Source organism: Gopherus evgoodei, chromosome 1, assembly GCF_007399415.2.
Source record: "Gopherus evgoodei ecotype Sinaloan lineage chromosome 1, rGopEvg1_v1.p, whole genome shotgun sequence".
NCBI classification, from domain to species: Eukaryota; Metazoa; Chordata; order Testudines; family Testudinidae; genus Gopherus; species Gopherus evgoodei.
Window position 1 is genome coordinate 140318642 of NC_044322.1, and position 12184 is coordinate 140330825.

Sequence of the window (12184 nt, forward strand, 5' to 3'; positions counted from 1 at the left end):
GACATGTCTGATATTTTAAGGAAGCAGTGTAGGTGTTTCCTTTGTGACAGCTGCAGTCTGCTCTTGCAACAGCACTGCCTGTCAAACTAAAACAGTGGGTCTCAGGTGGCTCTATTTTCATTCCATTAATGCCCCCATTTCCAAGACACATGAGGTGTCTGTTTACTCTAGTCTTATTTATTTTCCATAAATTAGTTCCCAGAGTTAGAAGTTGGACATGGCATCCATTTTTCATTCCTTGAGGATGCCTGACAACCAAATCAAGTCTTTGGTAATGAGCTTACCCTAAATAAACTGAAAAAGACTGTGTGTAGCTAGACACACACACTAGACTCAATAATGGTTGATTCATAAACTCCCTAACACATCTGTATCCTCTCCAGAGAGGTTGCTACAAGACACCTGCATGACCCAATTGTTTGCCCTGTTTCAGGAACAATGATTCCAGCAATGAATGGTACAGATTTTAATATAGTCCTTTAAACAGAAGTTCAGGGGAAAAGGTAACAGATGAGTGAGTCAATCTAGAAGTATAAATGGGTGATTGGTCCAGTCACGCCGCAATTCAAAATTCGCGATAGTATCTCTCACCCTTTTGTAATGAACTGTCCCAGACTTCTAAATTACATAAAAGTATTTTTCCTATGACTGCACTTCACTGACTGTGTTAGTATCACTTTTAAACAGACTAAAAACCAGTATTTCTAAACCATGGATACCAAGCTAGTTTATATTATGAATGGTAACTTTTTTTTTTTTTTTTTAAAGTATCAGAGGGGGTAGCCATGTTAGTCTGGATCCGTAAAAGCAGCAAAGAGTCCTGTGGCACCTTACAGACTAACAGACGTCTGTTAGTCTATAAGGTGCCACAGGACTCTCTGCTTTTTTTTTTTTTTTAAAGTTACATGCACACGCAAATTTAAATGTGTAAATTGTAGTATTTTGCTGTGGACCCTAATCTATTTTAAAGCTCTATTTAGTAGCATACAAATGTCGGATTTTAGCCGTCTTGTCTTGCTCTGCAAATTTTAAAACTGTTAATGCCTCAGACTGAATAAAAAAAAGCACATTAAAACAGATTTGAGAGAGAACCTTCTTGCATCTCAATCAAAGAGCTCTGCATGAAAAGGGAAAAATTATTGACATTACTGAAGCTTTATAGGGAACCTAATAAAATAAGAGCTTATATAAGTCCCTCACATATGAGCATGCATATATAGTATAAATTACTTTTCAATGTAAGGCTTGCCCTGTTTAAACTGGAGAATTTTTTTATTTTAATTAGAAAATGAGCTAAAACATTCTCTCAGCACATGTATACAAACTAAGAGCTATGACTAAACAAAAATACAAATGGGCATATATAAGACACTGACTTCCAAATGCATTTGAGCTACTCATCCCTGCTCCTTACACCATTAACAATTTTTTTGCCTTGGTAATAAGCACACATGCACCTGCCTCTTCCCCCATGTACAGTCTATCCAGGAAGGCTGCGCATCCTCTTGCTCTTTGGGAAATTCCTAAGACATTGTAAAGGACAACTCTGAATGGAACTCATCTCTTCAGCCTGCACAAAATACCATCTGGATGTGCAAGGCTGTGGCAGAAGTGCACTGCAGTATCTCACAATATACCCAAGTTTGGGGGGTGAATCTTGACTCCTGCCACCTAGTTTGATTGAAATCATGTGGGTTGGGCAGATAATATTGTTCTTCCTTCTCAACACATTTTGAAATTAGGAAAACATTTTAAAATGTATGAGATGGAAGAACTATTTCCCTGCAGAAAGACTCAAATAAGTGCTGTTCAAAAGTTCTAACGGCACTAGGACCATTTCTTCATCAGGGTGTTGGTGCTTAAGGAAAGATCCCACTCAAGGTCACTTATAATAAGTAAAAATGAGAGACTGGATGGTACAGTTTCTACTTAACCTTTTACTAATCTGCCACTTGGAATCTACTCCAACCGTCTCTTGTGCCCTGGCCAGTAATTTCACCAAACGACTGTACTATTTCACCTCTCTAACATGGCTCTAGCTAAGAACCAGTAGATACTTGTTCAGCCCAAGCCTCACCCTTCAGTGGAAGTAAACAAGGGGAAATCATTATCTTCCTCCACCTTGAGCTCACCTGGGTTAAGCCACAGGAGGTAGCACTGTGGCTCTGTATATTTAATATAAACAAATAGAACACAAAAAGAGCCTACACATTAAAGGGTGCTAAGTATTATCTTGGTGCTGTTTAAAGAGAGTGTTGTTCTCCCTAGTAGAAAAATCTCTAATGGTTCTAGTTACATTTGATGAAGGAGCATCTGTCTAATCAAAGGACATGAAACAAACATCAACTCTTCCTCTAGTAAGTACACATGGTATTCTGGAAGGACGATGCTTATGTATCTCATCTTCTAGGCTATTTACAGTGGACAATATATTAAGATTTAGAAAGAGTGCTTGAGTGAAGGAAACATATCTTTTGGATCTACAGGCAGCTAGCTGTTTGTTCATCTAGCCAGAATGATTATAAGCATAAAATTGTCTTTAAAAGGTGAAGTCAGAGATCAGCTTCTCCAAAACTGCATTGGTCCAAACGATGTAGGTTTCCCAAGGCAGATGCTATGTCGTCAGAGATAGGCTACCAATTTATGAAAGCCATAATTCTGATCTCATGCTTGACTTCATTGGTGTTACTCCTGTATCACCCTGGTGAAATGGAGATCAGAATCCGGCTCAACGTGTATTAAAAATATTGCCTGGGTATCACCTGGAAACCAATAAATCAGAGAAGGATAACACTAAACTATGCTTTGACTATTCACAACATCAACTTATAGAAGCCATGCTTAAGAGAGAGTTAATTAATTCCAATATAAAAAAAAAACCTCTTTCCTTAGTTGGGAAATTTGTGCCAGAGATGCATCTCCCTATTTATATTTATTGATCTCTACACTAATTATTTTCCTCTGGGCATAAGTGCATAATTCTTACTTAATTTACTTTAAATTGCACATTGCATTTAGGGCAGAATAGGCCTCACTCATTGTAATTGTTTCTCATAGTTCTGGAATTAGGCCAAATTCCATCTTCATTGTTCAGCTGTCCCCTACAGGTTGGTGCTCACACATGATGAGTGGCATTTAAATTCTGTGGAGTGAAAGATATATGGATAGGGAAGAGAGAGGAGAGGAGGGAAAAGAGCTTCTGAATCTTTACTTTTGTTTTTTATCAAGAGGCAGAGCCTACTGCATCAGGCAGCCTGTGCTAGGCAGGAAATCTTGTAAATAGGTGGCTACAGCTTTCGTTAAGTAGGTCATAGTTCCATATGCCCCACTTGGAGCACTGTCATAGAAAAAGTGGCAAATTCCTGTGGCGAGGTCTCGCTCCAAGAAGTCATCATTTCCTCCAAGTGATTTCTGAGGGGGGGGGGAACAAAAAGGAGGGGAGGAGAAAAATCAGATATCCATGTTCAGATCAGAATTACTAAACTTAAAAAAAAAAAAAAAAACTAGACCGGGACTACTATTGTATCCGCACTGAATATGGAAAACAGTTCTCCCTTCACAAATTCTTTTCCAAAGACTGTAGGACAACATAGGTTATTTAGAAGGGGAAGTTAAGAGAACTGAATTAGCATAGGTAGAGAAAAAGATTCTAAAAAACCTTTTTCTCTACCTATGCTAATTCAGTTCTCTTAACTTCCCCTTTATGGACCTTATTTTTTGCATTTCTCTGGTAACACATGACTAGCTATTTTTTCCAACTCTACTTAAACAGTGTCCCTATGGTTTTTAGTATTCTGGTGAAGTAAAAGGTGATTTTAACAGATATTTAGACTTGAGAGAACATTCCCCTGCTATAACTGTAAAACTACACCAAAAGAGACTGTATTTTGTTAACTGCAGGAGGTTTAAATCTTCTGAATACATTTTCAAAAGATGCTTACATGACTTGCTTTTTGAGGAGGGATTTTTTTTTTCTTCACAAATACCAAAAATTGAGTTAGACAGTTTCAAATGCAATACCTTCCCAACCCCAGATTCATATATTACTGGAAATCTGCTGTACCCACTTGTTCCTGAAGAAACAGATCATTAGCCACGTGCACTATTCGATCCACATGGATTATGCCCCCAATGCTGGTCACCTCTATGTCCGACAGCAGTGTGAGAACAAGAATAGCTTCCACCAGCAGCTGTCTGTATTCAGGCTGGGATACATGGTTCAGCACTGACTCCACATGCACAGCAAACTTGATTTCACAAGGGGTCATCTGGAAAGTTAGGGGATAGGTTAGTGGAAAGTAGGGCTGTTGATTAACCACAGTTAACTCATGCAATTAACTCAAAAAATGAATTGCGATTAAAAAAATTAATCACAATTAATTGCAGGTTTAATCGCACTGTAAACAATACCAATTGAAATTTATTAAATATTTTGGATGTTTTTCTTCATTTTTATATACATTGTAATCTGCGTTGTAATTGAAATCAAAGTGTAGATCATTTTGATTACAAATATTTGCACTGTAAAAATTATAAACAAAAAAAAGAACATTTTTCAGTTCACCTCATACAAGTACTGTAGTGTGATCTCTATCAGAAAAGTGTAACTTACAAATATAGATTTTTTTTTGTTACATAACTGCACTCAAAAACAAAACAATGCAAAACTTTAGCACTTACAAGTCTACTCAGTCCTACTTCTTATTCATCCAACTGCTAAGACAAACAAGTTTGTTTACATTTACAACCACTTCTTATTTACCATGTCACCTAAAAGTGAGAACAGGAATTTGCATGGCACTTTTGTAACTGGCATTGCAAGGTATTTACGTGCCAGATATGCTAAACATTCGTATGCCCCTTTATGCTTCAGCTAGCATTCCAAAGGACGTGCTGATGACGCTCGTTAAAAAAAAATGCGTTAATTCAATTTGTGATTGAACTCCTTGGCAGAGAATTGTATGTCCCCTGCTCTGTTCTACCTGCATTCTGTCATATATTTCATGTTATAGCAATCTAGGATGATGACCCAGCACATGTTCATTTTAAGAACACTTTCACTGCAGATTTCACAAAACGCAAAGAAAGTATCTGTGACACTCTGTATCTTGGGGGAACACCCTACACCCCCATGTTCATCTTTATAAAATGATTGTGTGGTATCCAGTGCAAAGTTTGTCTCTTAGGAAGGGTCTCTTAGGAAGGTTCATGATGCACTGAGCATGGTTGTTATAGTGATGTTATAGTAATTGTTACAGTAAGGTTATAGGATACAATTTCATGTATATAGCTAAGAGGTTGAAAATGAATCCTCATGGCTTAGAGCAAGCCCAGGCAAAAAAATTCCAGGAACAGAGAGGAAGTTCACATATCATCAGGGCAGGTATGGGACAAACCCAGCCTAGCATCACAGGAACAAAGGGCGCTGGTCTAGGCAGCAACAAAAGAATCTGTTGGACTCTCGAGTGAGTCACCCCCCTTCCCTTGGTAAGTCAGGGACTACGATGAGGTAATGCTGACCTGAAGGGAGGGGGAAAAACCAAGAGGGAAGAAAGGACAAGATAAAAGGGAGAGATGTTTGCCATGTTCTCTCTCTTCCACCTACATCTACAGACACCACACCAAGCGACTGAAGCGCTGATCAAAGGGGAGAGCCTGGCTGAAGAGCAACCAGCCAGCCTGTGGTGAGAAGCACCTAAGTTTGTGAGGGCACTGAAAGTGTTAAGATCAGCTTAGAATGTGTTGTGATTTTATTTCATTTGACCAAATCTGACTGGTTATGCTTTGACTTATAATCACTTAAAAATGTATCTTTGTAGTTAATAAATGTGTTTGCTTATTCTACCCGAAGCAGTGTGTTTGGTTTGAAGCATGTCAGACTCCCCTTGGGATAACAAGCCTGGTACATATCAATTTCTTTGTTAAATGAACAAATTCATATAAGCTTGCAGCGGGCATAACTGGACACTGCAAGATGGAGGTTTCTAGAGTGGTGTCTGGGGCCGGAGATATTGGCTAGTGTCATTCGGTTGCAAGTAGCTGGGAGCAGCTTACATGCCAGAGGCTGTCCCTGAACAGCTCAGGAGTGGGTGTTCTCACAGCAGAGCAGGATAAGGCTGGCTTCCAGAGTCAAGGATTGGAAGGACCTAGCATATCACCGGCCCAAGTAACACCAGAGGGGAATGCCACAGTATCAATGTGAGATTTGTAAAGATAGCTACAGCACTGGACCAAAGGTTTAAGAATCTGAAGTGCCTTCCAAAAATTGAGAGGGACAAACTGTGGAGCATGCTTTCAGAAGTCTTAAAAGAGCAACACTAGAATATGGAAACTACAGAACCTGAACCACCAAAAAAGAAAAATCGACCATCTGCTGGTGGCACCTGACTGAGATAATGAAAATGAATATTCATCAGTCTGCACTACTTTGGATTGTTATCAATCAGAACCTGTCATCAGCAAGGATGCATGTCCCCTGGAATGGTGGTTGAAGCATGAATGGATATATGAATCTTTAGCACATCTGGCACATAAATATCATGTGACACTGGCTACAACAGTGCCATGAGAATGCCTGTTCTCACTTTCAGGTGATATTGTAAACAAGAAGTGGGCAGCATTTTCTCCTGAAAAAGTAAACAAACTTGTTTGTCAGAGTGATTGGCTGACCAAGAAGTAGGACTGAGTGGATTTGCAGGCTCTAAAATTTTACATTGTTTTATTTGAGTGCATTTTTTTTGTAAATAATTCTACATTTGTAAGTTCAACTTCCATGATAAAGAGATTGCACTACAGTACTTGTATTAGGTGAACTGAAAAATAGTATTTATTTTGTTTTTTTGCAGTACAAATACCTGTAATCAAAAATAAATATAAAGTGAGCACTGTACACTTTGTATTCTGTGTTGTAATTGAAATCAATATATTTGAAAATGTAGAAAACATCCAAAATATTTAAATTAATAGTATTCTATTCTTAAGTGTGATTAATCGTGTGATTAATCATGATTAATTTTTTTAATCGCTTGACAGCCCTAGTGAAAAGATGAAACAGATGAGGCCCCAGATCCTTCAGTTAAGCATGTGCTTAACTTTGCACATGTAAACAGTCCCATGTAAATGAATGGGACTACTTGCATATGAAAAACTAAGCACCTGCAAACTGTTTGCAGACTCAAGACCTAGCAATCCAAAAAAATTCTGTAACTTCCAGAAAAGTCTGTTACACTATTACTATCTGTCAACACACATTGCTTACATATGGGAATGTTGATGCTTATTATCTTGCAAATTAATTCTTTGATCACTACATTAACCTCACATTATTTTGTGTAGGCATCTTTTTGGATCACAGGTTTTGTTTATGAAGCCAAAGATATTGTAGAGATTAAAAAAAACCCACATCACCTGCTAAGAGTGAATGTTATCCCAAAGACTGATATCTACATTGCTAATAGAACAACCTACTTTGCATGGGCAGAGCTGTACAGATGTCACATGAAATGATAGCCTCAGGAAGTTATGCTTATTTAGTTTGATTCCTATTAACAGTGAAATTAGATACGGTGAAGGTCAGATAGGTCTAAAAATTAATCCTGTTTTTTGTAACTATCCTGCTGTTGGGGAAGGATGGGGGAAGGAGGGGAAACTTATCACTTCCACGAAATAAGGACTGCAATACCACAGAAAATTTCATCTTCTTTTGCAGCTGTTACCAGCACTGTAACAGAGTGATGCCTATGTTTCAAACAGAGATATGCACACTGAGCTGTGCCTCCATTCTGCTTGTCTGCTCTGTTTTTATGAGCAGACAGGAGTCTGTATTACATAGGAATTCAGTAGGATTGTTGTGAATTTCAATACTCTACATACTTACAAGAGTGAGGCAGACAGGCAGGATGGCATTGTTTGCATGTATAATACACCTGTAAACTTAAAGCCAGACTGTCTAATTTTAGGCCTACCAATTCTAACCATATCCTGTTAATTCTGAAAACAGATTTGAAAGAGAGTGAACGTTGTCCAAGCATTTTAACCAATTAAATGGCAATAAAGTTTACAAGTTAGAAATATGAGACTCATGCAGTATTACACTATACAAGGCAGACATTATGCTTTTACAAGGGATGGTATTCATTTTAGTCAAACAGCAATATTACACTGATATTCATTTATACCCATGAGTGAGGTGCCACCTTATAAGTGGTATGGGTGACAGTCACACCATAAGAGGTACTTGAAATTGTTAAAACACATGGCTTGTTGTACCAAGCGCACTGCAAAAAGATTTTGCATTTCACAAGTGTAATGCCACCTGTGCAAATTGCACAATTGAATCAACTGTAGCATTTAAGAGCAAGAAAAGAAGGTTTTTTATCATGGTGAACAAAGAGCTGCCTGGAAACTGCTAGAGAAGCAGGTAAGATCTTTTCCCACAGTGAAGAAAAACCATCAGCTCTAGAGACAAAGCAGCCCTGGTGGTAAGCAGCTATCCAAGGAAAGACAATGTTGGGAGTCAAAGATCCTTGAGAGTAGAAACAGGAATGGAGCATTGTAGGGTTTCGATTGGGGATGGGGTGAAATTCACATGCTTCTCTTTTCCTGGAAGGAACACACTCAAATATCTTCAATTGACAAGAATGATTACAGTTTGCAATCTGTGAAACAGTTACTCTCCAGATGCTGAGAAACAGGCAAGAGGAAAGGTTTAGAGACAATAATTTAACCTACTCACTCTACAGTTCGTTAGCCTTATGACTTGGTTCCCTGTTTTATTGGCTCAGAGCATCCTTACACTATATCAAACATGCAAGATTGTTTGTGGTTCAGGTGGTGGCAGAGGTGGGTCTCTTCAAAGTCTAGGATCATGAATGAGGGAAAACTAAAATAAAACATCTAGGTGTAGCATAAATGATCTACATTGACAAGGGAATCACTTGGAATCACTGGGTCCTACTGATGGATAGTCACAACACACAAAGGAAGCAAGACTCTAGCACTTGCTCTCTCAGATTGAAACAGCTCAAAAAAATTATATGAAGAAAGAACAAAGGTTTAAAAAGGCAAAATCTGAGTCAGCCACATGTCTGTGATTCGTATTTGTTTTTGTAACCACAGTGTATTGAAATATTGTCTGCAGTCACAGAATTCTAAAATGGTATTTGTCTTTGTTTAATTTCAGCAAATTGTTTAATTTTCCTAACTCGGCTTCTATTCCCTTTTGTATTTGCCACTCAGTGTTTTAATACTTAAACAGAACTGAGAAACGTTAACCTTTCTTTAGTAAAAAATTAATACTTGAACTGGGAAAATTAGGAGAAAAAGATTGAATGCACATTGGCCACCAAAAAATATTACATTACTGCAATTTTCCTAGAAAATAGCATTCAGAGGTCAAGGACTGTTTTTAACATTTTCAAGTGGGAAATCTTGCTTCTAAATTCAGAATGTACCATCAAGATTAATTATCAATTCACTGCAGGTGCAGAGCTCTGATGCTTCATTGCCTGTGGTTAAAAATAACTTCACTTTCTTAAATGCACAGAGGGAAAAGAAAATAAGTTAAAAGTGATGTTGAATAAGTGAATGAGGCTCATATTATGGTACATCATAGAAATTATACTCACATCTGCAAACCTCAGATGTTCTACATATAATCTTATATTGTGGGAAAGCCTAGTATTTTCAAGACTTGCATCTGTGAACATCATGGATCTCAGATTAAAATCTGTCTACAGCATCCGTCACTCAGACATTCAGCAGAACTATTAAAGATTCAAATGGTAAAACTTCCATTGTAAGCTTAGATTTTAAATGTTTTAAAACAAAGCGCTTTCTCCAGTGATCCTGTTACATCATGTGCTTTAGAGTCATACAACTTGTCATAAAATCATGGAAAAAATATTATTATTTACTATACCTCTCTTGTAGTTGAAGAAGGAAGGACATAGCCATCAATGGACAGGCCATGGCACTAAAAAAAAATTTTAAAAATCAATATTGATTAAAAACACAATCCTTAAAAGTATATCTGGAAACTTATATTCCTTTTGAGTTTTAAATTCTTCCTGGAAAAGCTGTTCTGATGTCTGACAAGTTTTAAAAACAGCGAACCCATATAAAATGTTATTTCATTTCTCCCAAAAAGTTCATCATATGACAAGAAAACTATTGGAAAGACTGGTTGCTCTAAATAACCCTATGCCACACTTAAGCTGAAACACAACTGTTCAGTGGGAGGGAGGTACCTGGAAAGCAGTAACAGGAGGAGACATTTAAAGGTGAAAGTACAGCAAATTAGATATAAGCTTGCAATACGAAAGAACAATTAGAGGAGGGTAAAAAAAAAAATAATAAGCCCACCAATAGAGCAGCATTGTTATGGACCAGGAAAGTGAAGCTCCCTCTCTCTTGCTCTAGGGTCAAACACCACTTAGTTTAGGATATATGACTTGGAGCACCAGAATGGAATATCAGGAAATGAAAAGTGCCATTCAAAATAGGCAACAAAAATTATGGAGGAGCTAGACAAATTGGCATATGAGAAAAGAGTTTAAAAAAAACCTAAATACATGTAGCTTGGCTAAGGCATGACCAGGGCATGATGTTCATCTAGGCATCTGAAAACACCAAGGAGGGAGAGGTATTAAGAATTGTCCAAAGGGATTTTAAGAATAATTGGATGACAATGAGCAAAGGAAAATATAGGCTGAGTTTGACTAAATAAAATTCTATTTGATTCTCAAGAAAAAAAAAAAAAGAACCTTACATGTACAGTAGTTCAGGAAAGTGAGCTAATTAAAATCAAAATGGCAATAGAAGCCTAATATTGTCGAATCCGCAATTTCCACCATATTGCAAATAAAGTATGACTTCAGTCATTTTACAGTTGTAGTTTGCTATCTTTTAAATGTTTTTCCTTTCACGGTCGCTGTGTAGAAGTCACTCAAACAACAAGGGAAACTGACTGACTATTCATGGGAAACTGTGACACTAACTATAAAAAATGCTGTCATCCATAAGGAAAACTTGAACAATTTTTCCTCTGAGCTGTCAGTTTTAGTTACTTTAGGTATTATTTGTAAAAATGGTACATTTCAGACAAAGGCAATTTAAGTTGGCAATGTCCCTTTAATAAACCTAATGGATGAATTCACAAAAGACTTGTGTCTTTGCTGGCATCAGTTAAGCTTGTATTTTAGAGTGGTTGCTTTGAATTGCACAACTGTGAGCATATATTCCTACCTCCACTTTAGTACTCAATACAGCTCAGTGCTGCTGTGCTGAACACTCTGGCCCTAATCCAGCAATACACAAAAGCGGATGAATAACCTCATTGAAGTCAACTGGAATTCATGTTCCCCTGTTTCTTAAATCATTTTCAAGTTCAGCTACTACACCATACTACTAAACTCAGGAGCAACTGCAGGGATTATTTTCAGTGATAGTAGAGCAAACTAAAAATTGGTTTTAAAAATAGTCTAGCCCTTATGAAATCCAGCAGTAGAACTCAGACATTTTAAAGAAAGATAGCTTTTTATTTAACCCTTCCTATTCTACCGATTTATCTTCTTGAATTGGGGTTTGCGGATTGTGAGCCCTTCAATGTTAATGACCATGACCTGTTTAAGATGAGGAACAATGTGAAATTACAGATTTTAATCATTCATCTGCAGTTTAGTCTGGTTTCAGAGGAAATACATGGACAAACTGATTCATGAACACATGTGAATGGAGCTCTTGTGTATTAGTCAGACATATTCCACAAAGTATTATACTTTTTCCTGACCACAGTAATATTCCATCTGAAATACCAGCCTCCCAAGATACTGTACACCCTCAACTGCTATTAACTTACCTTCTGAAGGATTTTCCATACTTTTTGATAGAACCCTACAGGAACTCTGTTAATGGCACCATCAAGCCTTCTTCTGCGGAGCCATTGCCCTTGGCGATCACCCCAGCTGATGTTATTTCCAGTAGACCCTGTAGGAGATGAAGCCCTAGTGGGAGACGATGGAGTACTGCCCCTCTGCAAGAGACAGACCATTCATGTTAACATGAGGGCACCCACTCTTGCATGTTACACCATTCTGTTATAGTTTCAATTCAATGCAGTTTTTAGTGAACATTGACTGATTTCTTTTGAAGATGTTGCGAGGATAAGGTCAACGTTTTTCTTTCA

The 12184-nt window shown here is 37.7% G+C and overlaps 1 protein-coding gene across 3 annotated transcripts in view; it reads right to left on the reverse strand.

The window, feature by feature from the left end:
• Positions 1–861: 861 nt before the first annotated feature.
• The window catches only part of PHKA2 (phosphorylase kinase regulatory subunit alpha 2), a 66702-nt gene continuing 55379 nt past the window's right edge, over positions 862–12184 (reverse strand). For all 3 annotated transcript variants that reach the window (XM_030574233.1, XM_030574220.1, XM_030574225.1), the window contains 4 exons: positions 11858–12031; positions 9920–9973; positions 4068–4268; positions 862–3411 (listed from right to left, as the gene is read on the reverse strand). In XM_030574233.1, coding sequence (XP_030430093.1) covers positions 3238–3411; positions 4068–4268; positions 9920–9973; positions 11858–12031 — 603 coding nt within the window. In that variant the 3' untranslated portion in view covers positions 862–3237. The remainder of the gene's footprint in view (positions 3412–4067; positions 4269–9919; positions 9974–11857; positions 12032–12184) is intronic.